This window comes from Montipora capricornis, chromosome 3 (assembly GCF_036669925.1).
Source record: "Montipora capricornis isolate CH-2021 chromosome 3, ASM3666992v2, whole genome shotgun sequence".
NCBI classification, from domain to species: Eukaryota; Metazoa; Cnidaria; class Anthozoa; order Scleractinia; family Acroporidae; genus Montipora; species Montipora capricornis.
This window is the reverse complement of record NC_090885.1, coordinates 30,117,250-30,138,043: the sequence shown is the minus strand read 5'-3', so window position 1 is coordinate 30,138,043 and position 20,794 is coordinate 30,117,250. Positions and strand designations below refer to the sequence as shown.

At 36.0% G+C, this 20,794-nt stretch overlaps 1 protein-coding gene across 9 annotated transcripts in view; it reads left to right on the top strand.

The window, feature by feature from the left end:
* The window catches only part of LOC138042855 (zinc finger MIZ domain-containing protein 1-like), a 55,115-nt gene that overhangs the window by 13,542 nt on the left and 20,779 nt on the right, over positions 1-20,794 (top strand). For 5 of the 9 annotated variants that reach the window (XM_068888893.1, XM_068888895.1, XM_068888892.1 and 2 more), the window contains 4 exons: positions 14,170-14,354; positions 14,576-14,621; positions 15,583-15,642; positions 17,884-18,052. In XM_068888893.1, the coding sequence (XP_068744994.1) occupies positions 14,170-14,354; positions 14,576-14,621; positions 15,583-15,642; positions 17,884-18,052 (460 nt within the window). Of the gene's footprint in view, positions 1-10,669; positions 10,904-14,169; positions 14,355-14,575; positions 14,622-15,582; positions 15,643-17,883; positions 18,053-20,794 lie in introns of all 9 variants that reach the window. The other 4 variants (XM_068888891.1, XM_068888889.1, XM_068888888.1 and 1 more) reach the window with 1 other exon arrangement.

The following is a 20,794-nucleotide window of genomic DNA, read 5'->3' as shown; positions in this document are numbered from 1 at the left end:
TTGTGTATGGAAGTAGTTATATGCTATTGCACACAGTATTTGTTGAGTTTCCTCTGAGCCCGTTTGAATTAGTGGAAACGGTGTACACATAAGTGGAGTTTGCCTTTGTGTTAGGTTAGGAGAGAGTTGTAAACAGTTCTATTATGAATCTTTCGCTTCAAATGCGCGCTACATAAAAACTTTAAAGTTCTGAGTTTCAAATTGACTATTCATTATGTTTCTTTGCACGCGTGAATAATTAGTCACTAAATAAGAAAGCTAGGCCGCCTAATATCTGTTTCTGAAGTGAAATATATTGTGTAATCGAGCTTGGTGTGTAGTTTTCGCTGTGATAGTGGCAGTACACATCAACATATATAGCCGATTGTGTTTAGTAGACGACGGATTGGAAATTATTAAGATCCCTAGCTGTACCACTTAAGAGGGCTGTAGTTAAATTATTTAAAGAATTTTGTGGTTTCCATTCGTTTTATTGCTTTAAAATCAGCTAATTTTCCTTTCAAAACTCTTCTAAGGACGAGATTTATGACAAAAGGCTCTCTTCTGGCAAAACTCCTTTTATGCTAATGTCAGTGTTAATTTCGCTTCGTCTAGAAAATCATTTTAACCAAGGGCCGGTTATGTGTTAATTCTTTAATCATAATTCCACACTCGAATGCAGCTTATGACAGTATGGCGGAATCTTGAGCGTATCGAAGCATAAAATTGAATACTCAGAATTTTCGGACCGAAAACGAAGGTCTTTGATTTGATTTGCATGTCAGGCCATCGTCCTAAGCTGATTTGCATTTTAGACAAGTGTTAAAGCGCAATTTTGTTGAAGGATTTGTTTTATCTCAGATGGGAGGTCATCGAGTGAAGTTTTTCCAGAGAGACCTTTGTAGTTTGATCTGTGTTGCAGAGTACAGGTGTCGTGTTTCGAATGTGAAATCAACACGGCGAACTTACATGTACTTGTGTGAGCAACGAACGTGAATCTTCGCTGTCTTTTAAAGTTTTTTTCTTACCAAGGAGAACTTGTAGATGGGTCGTGCCAATACAGAACACGACTGTTTAGTTTTTCATTGAACACTCTCTTCGTCTCAGTAAATTCTGAAAATTCTCGGAATAGCTATCGAATACTTACAAGTCGGAAGGCTTGAAATTTAAAATGGTTTGTTCATGGACAGTTACGGAAACGTTTAGTGTTTTATGGTGATTTGTAACATTCGTTGAAATAATTTTAGATTCGACGTAAAGTAATGTTTAATGCAGTGCTATTCTATTCTTCCTCAATTTAAAATTCCTCAAATCAGTGTATTAACAGGTCGTTAGAGAATTGGTTCGATGAGTAGGATTCCTCCCGACGAATAAACCCCTCTAGAACCTAGAGAAATTGATATCGGAATTGTGAGCATGTAGTTTGATTTCAGTACGCTATTTGACTTTTTTAACGCCTACAGTGCAATTGTTGTGGACTTCCAGGAGGCCTTTTCTGTTTTTGTAGCTGGACTGTATTGACTGCAGGCCAAGTTTTGCTCTGTTCATGTAGACTAGGATATTCTTTCCATTGTTTTATCACAAAAAAGAAAAAAAAAACAGAGATACTTATTTCTTTGGTAGAACAAAAGTCTTGTGATACAACAAGAACTGAGTAATCATGACGCAACAAATTATTTTGCATGCTCAGCATTGAACTAGTTTTTCAGAATTACATCTGGATCTGCAAGGTATTTTGTTTCATGATAAAATTAGGTATCATCTGTTGCTGTCACCCAGCTACAGTATCTGGAACAGTTTGCACATGTGGTTTCCCTTGAATTTAAATCCCTCCCCATTCACTACCCACAAATCCTAAATGAATCCTGTTTTCCCTTGAAAATCCAGAATGACTCATTCCCTGTAATGGTTGTAAACATGTAGTTCCGTTGTGCAATGTAATCCTTGTGGTTAAGAGAGAGAGAGTGTTTGTTGCGTTGTGTTTTTAACCAAAGGCATATTATAGTATTTACATGTAAAGGGACTGCCAACTTTCCAGAAGTTTTCAAAACACTGATTTCTACCTCTGCTTACATTAATTTAAATACATGCAGTCAAATTTATGAAGGCAGCAAATGTAAATATCTTTTACTTCCTTAGCAGAAGTAAACCCTCACCTTACCACTAAGGATCAAGTGTTGTTTTGTTACATTGATCAAAATTAACAGGGATTTGAAAGTCAGTAAATGTCTATGTCAATGCCTTTTCTTCCTTTTCGTTAAGAGTCTGCTGCTGTTCTGTCAGTTCAAATGGCTTTCTTGTCTAGGAGGTCTTGGAGGTTTTCTGTGTTTATGCATGCTAGAAATAAGAGGAGGAAACCTTGAGGGAAGATGACTGAAGGGGCTGTTACTATGTACAATTTTAATTGGACTAGATCAGGCATGCCTCTCAAGATGTGGTTTAAGTGGATTAGGAATTACTTTGGTTCAAAGGTGTCTTTGTGCTGTTCTATCAGTAATTTGGAATTCAAATCCATATTCAGTCAACTGGAGACCACAGTATGAAGCTTCAGCAGAGTCAAAAATAAAAAAAAGAAGTCATTTACCCCAGTATTTTCCTCAAGCACTTATGAGCTATTGTGTAAACAACAAAGAGGCTTTACATTTTCATGTAAGGAGACTCTACCCTAAACGGTCCCTGAATTTCTTAGTTTCCTTTTACGTGTGCACAGTAAGACTGAGTGTTTACAGGATGAATGTATCCCATGTACTGTATATTTATTCATTCTTAGATATTCTCAAGTGATGTAGTATTCTGTCGTTAATGGCTTTTTGGTCTATCTTGATTTTTCAAGTGTAATCTATTTCCAAAGTTTTCAGCTGTGGTTTTCCACAAGAGCAATTATTAAACACAATCAGTAGAATTTACTGGAGGTACATATTGGCATAGACTGACTACAGTGTGCATATATATATATAATAATAATATTTAAATTTGGTCTTCGTTTAAAATTTTTTGAAACAGTTAATTTTGTAGTACAGTGTCATAATCTTGAACAAAGGAAAAATCACAATCAAATTAGTTTGAAAAAGTTTAATGCAAGGAAAATTTTTTATCCACAACACACAATATTACAATACTTGATATCTTTTCTGTACTAGGGATAGAAAATAGGTTGTTGACTCAGTCTTCCTGAGTAGTACTTTTCAGGAAACATTTTTCATCTAGAGTGTCCTGTTTCCTTGCCCTATTCTTCCTTAATTTGCACAACATATTGAAGTACTTGTATACTTGATCCTATTTTCAGTGAACAACACAACACAAACTTTATTTTGTATTTTTGTTGTAGAGCTTTGTATTTGTGACAGGCCTCTTGTAACCTAAATGAATTTATCAAGTGGTGTTAAGCAAGGCTCAGTGCTAAAACCTGTGGTTAATTTTACACAGGCTTTGACATTGTGCAATAGCCTTATATTATTGTGTAATTAGCTAAAAGCAAAATCTCAATATCTGCCCTTAAGTGTCATGTATAGGGACATTTTAGACTGTTATGTCTACTTGTCATGTAATATTGATAGTATTCCTGGTTATTGTGTTGCATCCTAGTTGACTTATGAGACTTAATTATTTGGTTTTTCTTTTAGTTCACACTTAAATGTACAGTGTACCCCTACCACATGTAGTACATCTGTATCCTCAAGGATAAACTTAAGTAGTAGAGCTTGAAGTTTGGCGTTATTCCTACTTCTAAACATAGTAACCAGCTCAATCGTATTTAGAGTGAACATACAACAGCTTTAACAGATCTTTACATTAATTTTGCAGTGCTGGAAATAACAGTCGGTCATCGGACATTGTCCGACCAAATTTTGAAAATGTCCGGCCAAATTCACATTATGATTGGACACGATGACCGAACATCTCACCAGCACATCTTGAGTTATCTTCTTCAAGGTATTGTCAGTAAGTAAATTATGTCCAGTCCAATTTGTCAAATGTCCGACCAAAATGAAGATTTGAAAGGACATAAATTATGTCCTGTGAATAAAGAAAAATTATTTCCAGCACTGATTTTGTGAAACTTATAGATGTGGTGCCCTTCATTCTCAAGTGGTTAGACCGTTATATGCTCTGCATTTGAATCGTACCAGAACTGCCAAGTTCATTTTGTCTTCTGTAGTTCTGAGTTCAACTCAGTGGTGCGTTATAAATAATAGACATCTGGTTGCTTCATACAATTGATAAATTGGCAGAAGAAAATTTCTTCGCTTTACAAAGTTATTGTCATGATTAGTACATGTACCTGTAGTCAAAGCACTGTTACTTTTCTTTTGTCAAAGACAGAAAGCCCGCAAAATGGTACCTACTACCATTTACATGTAAAACATTGGTATATACTGTAGAAAATATTTCCTTAACCCATTGACTCTCAGGGGTTCCTCATTGATGAGTAAAATCATCTGGCGTTAGACAGAGTAAAATACTAAGAATGGCTGGTTTAGGCCGGCTTGGAACTCAAAGGGTTAAAATGATCAGGTGATTGACAGCTAAACAGGATCAAGGGCGGAGGTCTCCAAAAATAATACCCAATATTGTTAAAGTTGTTTTAGTGTTTCGGCAATGAGAACACCTATTTTTTCAAATTCTAACGAGAAAGAGGTTGCCTGTGAGACTGTTTTGTTTATTTGAATTACACATCCTACGAGGATTGGTCTGCTTACTTTTCTGTACTTTTCATGTACTGTACTTATGTTTTTGCGTATGTTCAAATTTTTTTTAGTTGTATGGTGATGAAAACCAGTCATCAAAAACTTAGGTGTAAAGGAAAACTAGTAATCCTCAAATGGTTTTTAGAAAATCCTAGTCACCTGCTGTCGATAGGCTTTGAACTCTCAAGTTGTCGAACAACTGGTAACAATTTTGGATCCCTGCTCACTTACATTGGAGGCCTTCATTGTGTTTTACATACATACAGTATGTATGTATTTTTGTAAATAACCTTACAAATAAGTGTTTTTCTTCTTTCTGTGCAAAACAGGTTCAGCAGCAACAGTAATTTGTTTGTGGTTTTATATCATTTTTGTCTGTTGTACGTGTACAGTACTACAAACGTTAATGTGAAGGTCTCAGCAGTTTAGTGTCCTGTTCCTTTTTTTCTGGGACTAACATGATGTTTTTGTTTGTCGTATTGTCATATTTTTAAAGTAAATGCGTTCAATTTCCAATCTCATACATTGTTACATAACAACAACAAAGGAGTATTAGTAACAAATGATTTTGTAGTATTTGAACTCTCATTGGGTGCATTCAATTCAAATTAGAGATATTTGAATCAAGTTTCTTACAAGCGTACATGTAATTCTAATGAAATACTTGGTACGTAGTCATCCTAGCAATTTACCCAGAAAAAGAAATTGCAGAAGGTTATGGTTTGCATCGTAGGATTATTTATTTTATTTTCAACTGGCATCATTTAGTTTTATTAACTTTTCAAATGTGCACCTGTATATTTGTCCTGTCAATCATTTTCCTGAAGCATACAATTATATTCCAGCTGTTACTCACTGTGGACCAATAAAAGCAGGAGTTGTTTCTGTCATGTCAGCTATGCATTGTTCTCACGTTAAAATTTGTTAAGCAAATGTCTTAAACATCTTCTTGGTGTTCAAATTTGAATGGAAAGATTCAGTCTGTTTTCTGTTATGTCATTAAGGGGATCACCAGAACAGAATAGCTTTATCTGTTTTTGAGGTAATTCATTTCTAAAAGGTTTGATGGGATTTAGAGAACATTCAACAACTGTACAGTGATTTTGTCTTGGGTCATGTCTTTTGGATCAGAACAGTCACTAGCTTCAGGTTTTGTCTGTTAGTGATCAAATAATTATGGAAAAATCATTTCCTTTGGGATAGTTCAAGGCAAAGTTTTGTACTGTAACTTAATCATCTCTGTTAGTTTGTCCTCTGCTTATAATCAGCACTCGAGAACCAGACTGGCTGTGCCTTGTAAATGATGTTTCTTTGACCTCATGCTTCACTATGGCTCCTCTAGTTACCAGGTGCTGATGTTTCCTTAAGGAGTCAAACATTAAGGTACTTTGCATTATTTTAAGCAGCTGTGTACTAATTTTCAATTCATCATGGTCTACCTTCCCTACACTGTGTAGCTTGTTTGCGCCATTGATGAGCAAAATCAATTACCTGTGGTTAAACAGAGTAAAATCATTCTAGACTATACTGTAAGTGACTCAAAAAGGAGCAAAGGTTTTAAGTCGACGTTAAATGTCCACACTTTTCTGAGGGTTTGTCAAACTACATGTACATTTGAAATTTGTCAGTGTTTGGTTTTCATAAGCAAAACATTTAGTTTATGGAGCATAAATGTTTATGGAGCATGAAATTTGTCAGTGTTTGGTTTTCATAAGCAAAACATTTAGTTTATGGAGCATTTATATATTGATTGTGATTTGCAATGAGTGCTTTGAGGTTTGCAAAAAGGAAATGTTTGCTGTACTTTTAAAAGAAAAAATTGCCTTTGGTCCATAAAATCAAGTAACTATGCTTACACTGTAAGTTACAGTTTTTCTTGTTTTCAACCCCCCCCCCCCCTACTGTTCTTTTTCCCCTAGCAGTGAAAGCAATGCATTAGTTCTATAGGGGTAGAAATGGCAATTTACACTCCATAGAGAACTAAAAAAAGCTTAGATGTAAGTGTAAGAGGGCAGGTGCTGTGTGCAAGGGTAACAACTGAGGAGGCTTTCAGTGTCCAGATAAGCAGTCCACCTGTAGCCAATCCATGCTAATCACCAGTAAAAACAACACAAGATATATTACGTAACCAGAATGTTAGAGAGAGAGGGAAGCAAAGAAAGCTAGGTAGCAGAAAGGCACTTGGCATTTCCCACATTATCTAACCTTCCCATAGACAAATGGCTCTGCAGAGATCTATGGAATGCTTATCATTATTTTTGTTGGAAAATTCCTTTGAAAGGAAGATGCCCATAATGGAAAAGTAATGATGTTAATAATGTAATTCTAATATTACTACTACTACTACTACTACTACTAAGAATGATGATGATGACAATGATAACATGGTATCTGACAGGATGCGGTGACGCAGATCCGCATAATTCCCTAACCCGCATCCTCCACATAATTACGATATTTTCCGCATAAAACTGAAGAAATGCCTGATATTAGTGATAAAGCAGCTGCTTACCATCCTCACAAACACCAAAAGCCAAAGAAATTGACTACTTTGAAATGCTTATTTTCCTTGACATTGAGGAAGACACGCCATTTCGTTCGCAAGGTGAAAGTTCTTAAGCAGTTTCCACACATTTTTCGGCAATGAACCTGGACTCTAGTTAATTAAACCGTTTTCATAACATACCCTAGGCTCAAAATTTAAAAAAAAAGATGCAACAAGGTATGGAAATTTAGCCACAAGTTATAGTAGCAAATTAAATTGCATCATTTGTAAAAGTAGCGACAATCATTGTGATGAAGTTGTACAAAACAAAGTAGGAGCCCACAATACGTATGTGTAAAAAACCGCTGAAAATGATGAATGATTGAGGGAATGGATCGTGGTTCAACCACATCACAATTTTGCTCCATCTGCAAATTGAAACAAAATTCATGACGAGAAGCAAAATACATGTACATTGGACAGGCCTGCCTAATTATTAGTTCTATAAATGTTTAAATTTCTGCATAATCAACGCATGTTTACGCATAATATGGCCGCAAATTTCCGCATAATCTTTAATTTCTTTTCTGCATCCTATCAGAAGCCCTGTCAGATAATAATGCATTGTATCCCAAGAAGTCAAGGGCAAGTGGTCTATTTTGGGGTCACTGTAAATCAAATTAAAGCAAATCACATCAAAATTAACTAGAGCAGATGTAATCAAAATGTGGTCTCAGTTTTAAAGGTGAAACTTACTCAATGTGTCTTTTGTGACATGACAATACATTGGGCTACTACGTGGTGTAAGCCTCGCACAAAACAAGAGCACAGAAAACGTCCCGAGAACCATCTTAAAACTTTTGTTTAGGCCTAATTAGGCCTAAGATTGGCTTTTATACCTGTTTAGGATACTTTCTGTATTAACCTTAGGCCTAGTGGTTTTGTGTGCTCTCGTTTTGTGCAAGAGCATAGAGTGAATGTGGTTTTCTTGGTTTTGCCCATTGACTCCCGGTTGACGAGTAAAATCGTCTGGCATTAGACAGAATTAAGTCTGTTTACTGTCTCACTCCCAGGAGTCAATGGGTCAACATTGGCCTTAAAATCACTGTTTCTGGAGTTAGAGCCATAAAAAAATAATTCGACTGAGCTGTCAATTGTGAGAAATTTGGCGTCATTCAAGAATTTTGATGAGATCACAACCCTACAGTAAATGGTTTCAGAGAAAAATTCTCCTCAATGCTCTTAAAGATGAGTTGACATTACAACCTGCAGTAAGTTAAGCCTAATTTTTTTTATTGGTTAATCAGTGTTTTTTGATTGTTCATGTTTAAGCATTCAAAACTACATGTACAGTATGTCCCCTCCATTAATGGAAATACATGTACAGCTGTAAAGAAAGCAAGCTACATGTATTTCTTGGAATTCTGTTCTGAGAAAAGAAGGCAAAGGGATAGATTTATCAACAACAATAACAAGCATTTTTTATTTGCCAGAGATAATGGAGACAATTATTACAAGGTAATATACCGTATTTACCCATGTATAACACGTGTACCTGTATAATATGCACCCCAATTTTGAACTGCATTTTGAAAAAGAAAAGTTGAAGCAGAAAACAGAGGAATTGTTCAAAACTTGTGTGAAGAAAACCCTTTTCTGGATAAGAAAATTTGTTCCGCTACTTGCAACAGTAAATTAAGTAAGCCTATGTAAACTGTTTAAAAACTGAAACCTTTATGCAAACTCTAACTCGTAGTCACAATCAAACAGTCCTCTTGAGCTGCTCTCTCGCACAAGATTCGTCATTGACACATTCATCTTGTTGTCTGTCCACAAGATCATCTTGTGTATCATCAAGGTTGTTTATTACTCCATACTTGACAAAATACAACTCAATCATCTCTTCAGGATATTATGCTGCAATGCAGCAGTGATCCACAAAGGATGATTTCTTCCGAAGGATTCTTTTGGTGGCCATCGATTCCATCTGCCATCCTAACCCTATCTTTAAATAGTTTATTTAAAGAAACATTAATTAAGGGGCGGCAAAACTGAAGTCATTCCGCCAAGCATTACCGGCAAATAATTATTGGTGTTTTCTCTGCGAATGCTACGTTCATGCTTTCAGTCACATGAGCTTCGAAAGCATGAATAAGCAGGCTTCTTTGTCTTCCCAGTCCTCCATGTGGAGAATGCCAAACTCTTCGGTTGAAGCTTTATCGAAGCCATTGATCGAGGATTGAGCACACACGTTTATGGGATAGCAGGTCAAAGAGTGTGGCACTTCATGTAAGCTACATGTTTTACCAATACAGAAACAAACCTAAACATTCATTGAAGCTAACCTAAGGCCTAAAAACTCTTGTTTAGGTCTAATTAGGGCTAGAAGGTTAGCTTTAAATAAAAGTTAGGTTTGTTTCTGTATCAGCAAAACATGTATCTTACAAGACATCCTACACTCTTCGACTGATGTCCCATAAACGCATGTGCACGATCCTTGAACAACGCCTTTAATATACATGTAGCTTCACCCAAACTCTTCATTCCTTCGGCATCCATCAAAAAACCTACTTAGAATGGAAACAAACTAGACGAGCTGAGTAGTTATTATCCATACAGCATCTTTAATAGACTTACCGGTACTGGGTAAGACCAGGAAAGAAGAGTGTAGTTTTATAATTTTGTTGTGGTTGTTCTGGTGCATTATATAATGCAGTCCTTGAGTCTTATTGCTCAATAAATTACCTTTTCACGATTTCAGCTTGGCTCCCATGCTGATTCTTATCAAGTACAGTTGTAGACACTGAGTGGCTTGAGGGTGTGACAGTCATGTTGGTTATATGGTGTGGGAGTTTGAGTTGTGGGTTACAGCAGGTATTGTGCTATGCTTCTTTGGAGAATGAACAGCACACGGCACAGCTGAGTAAACACCTAATGTATAATAGGTTTTCACGCATCGGTAAGAACCAAACCCCTTAAAAGATCAAAGTTATCATAAGACTTTGTGTGGTATTCAGTGTTTGCAGGTTTTTTGACATGCCTGTAGTGATGGGTGGTGTGTATTTATTGTCTCTGTGGTGTGACTTGTTGATTTCAAGGTGCTGGATTGGTGTTTTCACAGGTGGTTGCTCTGATCATTGTACCTGCACTGGTTTGACAAGAAGATATCTTCACTAATCAGATTTAAAGAAGCAGAATTTGCAAACAAGGACTTGGGCTTCTGGTTATTAAATCTTAATGTCCTGTCTAGGACTTGGTTCAATACTTGAACCCAATGCATTTAAAAAATAAACAAAAATAATAAAAAAAGAACTCAGTAGCAGATGATAAATTTACAAAGAAAACATTCCCTTTGGGGGTAAGGAAATAAACTGTTAAAATTTCTTCATTACTTATTTTAGAAGCTGGGATAAATCCTTTCACAAACTAAAAACTTAAAGCGATCAATTATTTATTGCTGAAACTCTTAAAGCATGAAAATTTTAAATCTAACCAAGTGTTTTCCTTACTCTGTTAGCTCTCTCCCAAAGCTCATAACACAGTGGTGTTTTAGCAAGCTTTGGTTACACCTGGACGACATACCTCTCTGTTGTATTTCCTCAATTCCAAGTGTTCATCATGGGAGATTTTCCTCTGAGCGGCCTGGGCGATTTTAATGGCAAGGCTATGGGTGATTTGGATGATGGTCTTTTCTACGGAACAGCAACAGTACAGAGTCAACCGCTAGATGCCCAGCATCTCACCCAGAACAGTAATTTCACTTTTGCTTTTGACATAATTAATCTTTATTAATTTCAAATTAAGTTTGATATAAACCTTATAAGATTTTCAAAACTACTACATGTAGTTGTACAGTAAACATGAATTGCTACATTAAAAATTGTTGACCTAAATAAATTTAACTGAAAGTCAATACCATCATTTAAAATTGAAACCAGTGATGTTAATGTCAAAATGTTGAGCCAATAACTTAAAATTGTCTTGGAAAATATTTTTCTCACTGTTCCAGGCTGTCATAAGAAGATTTACACATGTAAGCCAGCAATTTTTTTTTCTATAACAGAAGGAAAAAAGTGAATTATTACTGTTTATTCTAAGAGCAAATCTAAGGTAATAAAATTATATGTAAATTCCTAAAATAAGAGACTTTTTGAAATTAACCTTACTGATGATGTATTAAACATACATGTAGCTAAGGCTGTCATTTGGATGGATTTTGAAGAACTTTTGAAGCTGGCTACAGAAGGATAGTAGCCACTTATTTTTAACTGTGAGTTAAAAAATTGTTTCGGTCAATGTCAAAATTACAAGTGGGTGCACTGGACTGCCCAACACTTAAAGAACACCAGTTGTCCGTATGTGTGATGCAAAGACTAGGTGTTTTGATTATAAACATAAAATTTCGCTTTCAAATTGGTAAATGGGTTTTGCTGTTATATAAAGGCGGAGTCAACAACACTGAAGACATGACACTTCATTTCGTATTCATTGTCATCCTCATTATGCACAGTACAATGTAGATGGAAACCATAACTGATAAAAGTTTATTTTGTTGCCTTAATTTAAAATGATCTTATTACATTTTGGCAAATTCTTCCAAGGCTAAGTTATATTTTCATTTGGAGACTTTGTTGTTCATAGTGTTTTGCAGCAAGGTCAGCTGCATGTACTATTAAATTCATTCATGGGTATGTAAACAGCTTTCATTAAACTTCAAATGAAGTAAAAGTGTTCTTTCAAAACTTATGGTTGTGAAAAAAGTATGTTCTTAACAGAGAAATAATTCTTGTGTCTCTTCCTACTTACATGTACATGTACACTGAAGGAATAGACGTTTTTTAAGTTGATGCCACAATGGTGACTTTAGGCTCAAAAGATGACAAATGAGCAGTTGTAGGCTTTTTTGTGACTCAGATTCAAAGCTAAATTTACATACAAAGCCTGAACTCACAATGGATCATGATATTATTTGTTTGGTTTCCAGGGAATTGAACACTGAAAGGGAAGTAAATTGTTTTAATTTATTTTTTTGTATACAGTATTTTACATTAACTCTGCTAGTTCAACCATTACCTAAGGACGTTTCTAAGTGTTTGAAAGTGGTAAAGAGAGAAAAAGCAAGCTCTCAGTTGCAGTCCTGTCTGTCAAAGCCAAGTCGCGAAGGCAGTCCAAAGACAATAACCGGCTTGTGGCCAGTGAATTATTCAAGACCAGTGGATAACAAAGACCATGTGTTATTTTCTGTTCTGTCTCTACCTATTTCCTGTTTGGCTCAGTTTAAGTGAAAGATTGGGGTTGATTGACAAATTAACATCTCATGCAGGTGAATGAAATTGTGGTAGTTCCAAAAGCCTCTTCCCTTGCTTTGTTTTGTGACAAACATTGTTTGGTTTTGCATTTCTTGCTCCCACTATAATCCAGCTTGTTGGGCTTTATTTGCATAATTTTTCATAGTTTGTGCACTTTGACAATTTTCATGCAAATTTGCAGAGACTCTGACATGCTTGTCTAAGGATTAAGTGCTTGCATTTCTTTTCTTAAGGTAGATATTGACATTGCATGCCAGCTGGAGTTTGATGCTGTCCTAGGAGTGGTTTGAGAAGCCATTTTCAATTTCTTTTCTTTAACTGTGGTGAACCCTATGCTTGGCAATGTGGCCTTTGTTTGAATTTACAGTGTGTAGCGCTTGTGACTAACTTAATAGTTTGTACATGATTTTATGTTTTTGTTGTCAGCTTTGGAACTTGACATTTAAAAACAATCACTATGGCAGTTAAAGTTATGTAGAGGCTGCATTAAGCTGTGTTCCCTAAGTTTTAGAAATGGCATAGGACTCGTTTTGCAATTGCGTGTTCAATTGTCCTGCACAATAGATTTCCTTTGTGATTATGCCAGCTTAAACTGTTTAATTATGATGTTCCAAGAGATTAAGTGTTGTTTGCCTGTATTGAAAGAATAATTGTCATTGTTTATCAGATGTTTAGACATGAGTAAGTTTTGTTTAGGTGATATTTTCCTCTTGTGCTGGCTCATAATGTTGTATCATGTTACACTTTAAATATTTTCCTGTTTGCCTTTTATTATGGTTACTGGGATTCTTGGAACTTGCTGACCTCTTATTGTTTGTTGATACAGTATTCATTAGGGGGATCTATTAATGGCTTAAAATATTATTTTGTTTAATGTTAATTAGACCAACTAAATATGAACAATTTTGTTGTGGCAATTTTACCATGCATGCTCACGAAGCTGGTAGGGCTAATGAGCACAAATGGTAAACAATTATTGCCTGATGGCTTTTGTGTCTGAATCCTATTTTAACTTCTTTTTTAAAGAGGAAGGCAGTACCAACTGTTTTAGGAACAGATCTTTTGTAAAATCAGTGTTGTAAAAACTGCCATAGATGTAGAAAACATCTCTGCAAAGTGACAAGCAGAGCTGTTTCAAGCTAGAGTTGATTAATTTGCTGTGAACCTCAGGTGAAGTGCCTTTATGCCAGAAAATTCACTTTATCATAGCAGAGTGTCATTTCCTTTTGGCCCTTTTCCACCCTCTTTCCGTTTTAGCTTGTGGAGAGCTATCAGGATGGTTGGCGAATCAGGCTGTCAGGCATAAACATGAATGGAAAATTTGTAATCGATTTCTGATCGTCTCAAGTTCACCAGGCACATTCATGCATGCATTAAGTGGTTGTTAAGGCAGCAGGCGCATTCATTCATTCGTTAAATGCTCTTATTCGGCTACCAACGAAGGACGTTCAATATGTCACATGATATTTCGGTGTTTGGTACATGTCTTCTGTTCAGCATCTTACATGTACTTACTCCATGATCTTACCACAGGATACTTTTGATTATTAATTTAACAGTTAGTGTGAAGCGGCTTGTTTATGATAGCTAGGACATTATTATCTAGAAATTCTTTACTGTACTAGTTAATTTCTTAATTTTAACTTATTCTTCATAGCTATCCCTGTAATTTTTGTTGAGAAAATTTAAAATAAATATGGTTTCCTAGGTGCTGGAATGAGCCTAAGCATGGAGCGTCATATTCAGCAAACCAATGAAAGACTTCAGTGCATCAAACAGCACCTGTCCACACCACAGGGGTTTCAGACATCTGCCAGAGAACTGTTGGAGTGGTGTGGGGATGTGCGAGCTTTTCAAAGAGCCTTTGAAAGTAACTTGATGGGGTGCCTCACGGTTAGTTGTAACTTATAATAATTGTACTTTTAACGACTTCTCACACATGTACATGTAGCTCTTGAATTTGTCTCAAGATTTCCAAGATAGTGTCTTGATACAGTACACAATGTACTTCTACATTGAAAAACCACCGCCAATTCATTCTTTAACATGTTGTCTTGTTTTGTGGTAGTGAACTTAGATCTTGAACTGCCTCAGACTTTTCGTTTGCTTTTAAGGTTGTGAGTCAAGTTGCAGCAAACCCAGGCTACGATTTGGATTTAGGTAAACATCATTTCGTTTTAAAATGTAATTTCATGACTATCAGGACAGAGTTTTGCTTGCTGAATAGGTACACCAGTGAGGTGTTATTTTGCTGGAGATCTTAACCCATTGATGCCTAACTGCCCATCATTGATAAGTAAAATTGTCTGGTGTTAAACAAGGTAAAATCTATTAAGCCATTAACTCCCAGGGTTTCCCATTGACGAGTAAAATCGTCTGACGGCCGGTTTGGACGTCAAAGGGTTAATTAAGGCCCTGTTTACAAGGAGGGTGGGTAACCCTAGAAGCTAGGGTTACCCCTGGTGCTAGGGTAACCCTTTTGCTTGTAAACCCCGGGCCTTTGACCTTCCTGCTAGGGTAGGTAACCCTAGCAGTAGGGTTACCCTACACAATGTACCTGCTTGTAAACAGGGCCAAAGTCTCACTCCTAGGTGTAAGTGGGTTGAGGGATACATGTATCTTTACGTAATTTTTGATTGGATATTGAGGTTGTTAAATCTGGAGATTCTTTCTTTAATTCGGCAAAGAGTTACAGCCCCCCACCCCACTTCCCTCCTCCCCCCTCCTACCCTTCTCCCATAAGTAGTGCGGAGCAGAGATTCCAGAGTTTTTGATAACCAGGAAGAATAGTTTTTTTTGGTGGACTTTCATCAACTGAAAAGCTATTCAATCACACAATGTAGTTTACTTGTATATTATAACAGGAGTGAGAGGGGCATCTGACAGCAACAGTTATGCAACTTTGAAAGTTGAAATCATTTTGATTCTCAAAACATTGGAATAATAAATTATTCTTAAGGCAAAGGCAAAGATCCTGTAAAACAAATAACACACTTTTCATGTGAGGGCTCCCAGTCTATGGCTAAGGTGAATAGACAGAAAGCAATTAAACTAACTGGAAAGCATAGGTTTTCTTACTAATGATCATTTTTATTGCCGTACCTGATCTCTTTCCCTTTAGGCTATAGACTTCTAGCTGTTTGTTCTGCACATAGGGACAAATTCACTTCAAAATCAGCAAGTGAGTTTCTTCGTAATTTTCATGCTATAATTATGTGCTCTGTTTAGTGTTGTTGTAAGGGTTTCAGCCGTTTGTTTCCAGGGTTCAACAGTAATGGTGGCCAAATACATGTGGTCAGTGGTCATAGTCTAGGAGAAATTTGGTCTTGGCTGGAAGTTGGCTGGAAGTTTATTGGCTGCTGGAGAACCTCGAGGAAACGCGATGAGGGGAGTTTGAAGCGCATCAGCGTCTCGTCCATGTTGATGCGAGACAAGGGGTAACAAATGTATGACAAAGGGGTGAAACTGCATAATCCATTAACGGCAAAACCTATTAAAACAAATGAAAATACATGTGAGAGTAACATTCAAGCTGCGCAGATTCTTTACTTAGTTTTGACAGGCACTGTTAATTAGTTATCACAACATCTCAAACTGACCAATTGGAAGCGTCTGTTCCCACGCACTGGAAACAAACTCATGTGCAATTTAACAATTTCAACACGAGTGGTTCAAGCAATTGTTATTTAAATCAAAGAATTACTCACCTTGTTCTCTTTGTTCGGTAAACCACTCCTGACCAGTATCTGCTGGTGCAGCTCAGCAAACTTTGGAGTGAAGCGACCCATGGTTATACGGTCCACGTTTGCCAATTTGACCAGTATCTGGAGACTATACTGAAGGCTCAAGTTTAGAGTTTATTGAGGTGGCTGTACTCCAGCTAGTTTACAGTGCACATATTTGATATTGAACATCCACGTTATGGTCAATTGACACCTGTTAAAACAAGGTATCTGCTGACCTTATCATGTTTAGAGCTCTTCGAGGTCAGCATTTCTTTTTTTTTAAAGTCGACCGCTGACCAGGTGCTGGGTTTTGATTGGACTAAAGGCTCAAGCCAGGTTATCTTATTGCAAGAATATGTGAATAACTGGGAGCTCTGCTCATAGGCTTGCTGACTCTATCAATCGTTACATTGTATGAACAGTTAAAAGTACACTTCACTTTCTACTGTTTTTCGATTATTTTTCTGCATATTTTTCTGATGTTTAAAACATGATACCGATCCCATGAACCAAAGCAATAAACTTTAATATCTGTAAGTTGTTGGTTGAATGATTATAAGACAGAAGATTAATGATTTCCCTCTGCTGCCTCCTTCCATTACACTGTTTAATAATTAGTTTAACCCATCGACTCCGGGGGGTTTCCCATTGACGAGTAAAATCGACTGGCGTTAGACAGAGTAAAACAACAAGTATGGCCGGTTTAGGGGTGATTGGGTTAATTATTGATGAGTTGAAATCTCTTGGATTTTGTGAATTATAGTGACAAGAAACTCCAAACTTGAACGTTGCATATCCACATCAGAGTTTGTCTGAAAACTTTCAATTGTGAAATAATTAGTGTTCTCAGGACTTCAGATAAAATGCAATGTTCAGTCTGTTAAAATTTGTCCATCACAAAGAGGTCTAGGGAATAGACCAGTTTCATATTATTATTTCATATTTCATAATTTTAACTTGCCAATAGCTTCAACATGATTGTTCCAGTCCAGCCATGAAACACAAAACTGTTTATTTTGGCAAATTACTGAAAATTTTCAAACTACGTTGTAATGTTCTAATATTTAAAGAATGCTTAAATTGACGAAAATTACAGAATTGAAGGCAACCCAACCAAAGTCATGCATGATCATTACGTCATCTTGTATTCAAGTTCAAGAATATCTCAGCAACTAAACGTATTACACAAGAGATCAAACTTGTGATTTGGTTGATATTTGCTTGCAGTATGTTGTATTTACGTTTAGCTTAGCTAATCTAACCAGTGCGTGTACTTTTCACTTGAAAGGTGTTAAGTATTGAGTGCATCAACACTCTTTAAAGTGTCGTTAAGATTTTGCCTTGAAAGTGAAAAAAAAAAAATTAGCATGATAGTACTGCCCACTTGTAACTTTAAAAATATTTATGAAAATGGGATGTTTTTAGGCTTAAATTGCAGGGTTGCCAGTGGAAATCGACATCTTTGTTTTGTTGGCAAAGTGTGTCATTTGGACTATTCCTACACAAACTGTTGCATTTTCCAAGACCTTTATTTAATTTGAAATACAATGATAACTCTGGCTTGATCTGCTTAGAAAAAGAACCTATTCAGCTGAACAGGGTAATTAGCCCAAAAAGACATTATTTATATTTAATTCTGTGCAAACACTCAGCATAATATATTGGCACAATATTAATTGTGTGATCAATATTTTCAGGTATGTTAGGTGTCTGGTGTGAAGACCTTGGCAGGCTTCTTTTGTTACGACACCAGAAGCAAAGGAATGATACACAGAAGACAGGAGGATACCATGGTGGCCCAGCTAACAAGCTCACACAAATGAACCAGCTGAATCCAATGAATCAGTTAAACCAGCTTGCCAACAAGTATGTTTAATGTTTCACAATTTCTTTTGTTCATGAGCCTGTATTAGATTGTGTTGTTGTGAATTCATTGCTGTCAAGACTCTTTCTTGTTCTCTCTTTAATGTAAATTTAAGTAAGCCATAAACTTGTGCCACTGGTTGTGCACCAATTTGTGATGAACTGTTTCATTTTTTCTTGTAATAAAACAATCTTTATCAACCACATTGGTATATTTCCTTTTTCTCATGAAGGCCGGTAATTGGAATTATCATAGAATGATTGTCTTGCATGTAGTTTGCATTTTCAACGAAAATCTAATGCACTCCTTTGCAGCCACAGCAACAGCATGGTGTGCAGTTTAATAGACTAACAAGTTGGTGTTTGTGGTAGCTGTTGTGTGGATTGCCAAAGTGGACACAAGAAGACTTAAGCCATTGGGCACAGAAAAAAGATTGCTGTGTTCTTTTGAACTAATTATTTTTCATTGTTTAAACGTGATGAAAATTATCTTAATCTTAATAGGTGCATATTTCATTTAGGAGAATCCTGCAACTTAAAGGTGGTGAAAAGTCATTGTTTTATGCAAAAGAAATAACTTGTTCAAATTGACATGATCTTGGAAACATGTTAAGTACATAATCAGCATGCGCATGTCACATGATCATAGCAAGGAAGGATAGGATGTTATCTTAAGCCTTATGAATTTATGGGCTTTAATCTGATAATTTAACTCATGATCTAACTGCACATGTAAGCTGTCATCCAAGATCATTTAGTTATTGTTACCTGTAGAGGCAGGATGATGATCAGAAACTCTTTTAACTTTGGAGAATATTAGTTAATATGCAAATTGATCAGACGTTGGACGACAAGTCTTTGCACAAACCAATATTTCTTGCTATTGATTTGTTGTACATTTTTAGCTCTGATATAGTTTGACATCTGGTAAGTTCCTCTGTAAAATATAATTGATATTGGTTAAAAAATCAGTTGTGGTAAATACAGTACTACTATATAATGTGAAAATTATAATTATTTATTCTCCAGCAGTTTAGGTTTGCACTATTAGAGCAGGAAAGTTTGGAAAGTTACTGTGCATTTCTGGTTGCTTGTGAAATGCATTTTCTGTGCTGTTTCTAAAGGGAATCAAGCCAAATAATTATCAAATAATTATCCTTTTAGTGGTTGCGAATCTATCTTGCAAGTGTGAAGTGATTTTAGAAAAAGCTTGTTTAAGTTATTACACCAATTTGGCCTTAATTGCTAACACATACACACTATTAAGTGGCTTAATACCATCACTTAATTTAATGTCCCATTGGTGTAAATGTATGGCAAGAAACTCGCCAATGATGCTCCACTTAATTGTACCTTAATCAACAATGACATTCATTAAACATTTATGTTCTGCACTTGGACTACTAACAGCAACCTTAAAGTGTTTTTAAACAATACAATGCTAAACTAAAATTATCAAATTTTACTCAACAGCCAAAATTTAGCCTGAAGCATATGCTCTGAGCCTTTTTTGGACCCAATATATATATTTGTAACCCCCTGAATTCTTCATTGTAAAATGACTTGGGAAAGGCATCAAATCTAAAAAGCACCTTTTTTCTTGCAGAAAGGCAAAAAACAGTCAGATGTAAGTGTCAGTTTATAGACATCTTAAAATGTTCACGTGACTTCTGAGGGCTTGAAACCCACACATGCATGCATGTAGAGGTGTTCAGTTTAACCGCATGTGCCAATAGTGGTATTGAAAGGAAATAATACTGATAACCGTTTTGAGGATGCTGGTAATTGAAAATATATTGGAAAAGCTGTCAGTCTTTATTTCCGCCAGATACATAGACATATACTACCCATTTCAAAACTTTAAAGTCAGATGGCATCTTTGTTTTGGAAAATACATGTAAGTTCTTCAGCATTGCAATTGAACTTGACTGGACAAAGATGCACTTACAATAACATGATCAACTGTACATGAATGCCTACATGGATTTTAACATGGAACTAAATCCAATAATGAAAGCTGACTAGCACCTTGTTTATTGAAGATCATATCAATACAGCATTTTTCATTCAACAAGGCTTACATGTATGTTGGTGTATGAACAACGTTCAAAGAGTTATGAAGCACAGAAAAGTTTGAAGAGCAGAAGGGAAGGGTAATAATAACTGTAATTGTTGTGCTAAGAACGACTCTATAATCTAAGCTTCCTTAGTATTCTTGAGTATTTCCAAAACTTTCAAATATACAATAATTGTCATGTAGAGTGCATATGCATGCATACAGTTGTTACAAGCACAAGGAAAGTTTTTTACACGTAATACTACGACATGTGTATGATGGAAAACTAAATTTTGAGTGATGATCCATCACTTGCACATTATTTTTCCAGAGAAACAGAGAAATAGGAAATACATGTATTTTTGTTGTGTTCAACATGCTTATCTTCCATTGCTTCTGTGTGAAATTTGCCCTTGTTTTGCAGTGTTTTGGTTGTGTGTAATTAATTTTGAAGACTCCCCATTGATTGAGATCATTTTTCAACAATACTGTGTAGCACACTCACTCGTTCTGACTTTAATAGATCACTTGGAATTTCTAGCTACTGCTGTAGTTGTAAATGCATAACAGGATGAATGATAATTTTGGAAGAATATATGTAAAAGCAGATATATGACTCAGAGGAGCATTTTGTTGTCTGTGTTTAACCGAAAACAATTGTTAACTAACTCTAGTATCTCTTTGGTGGT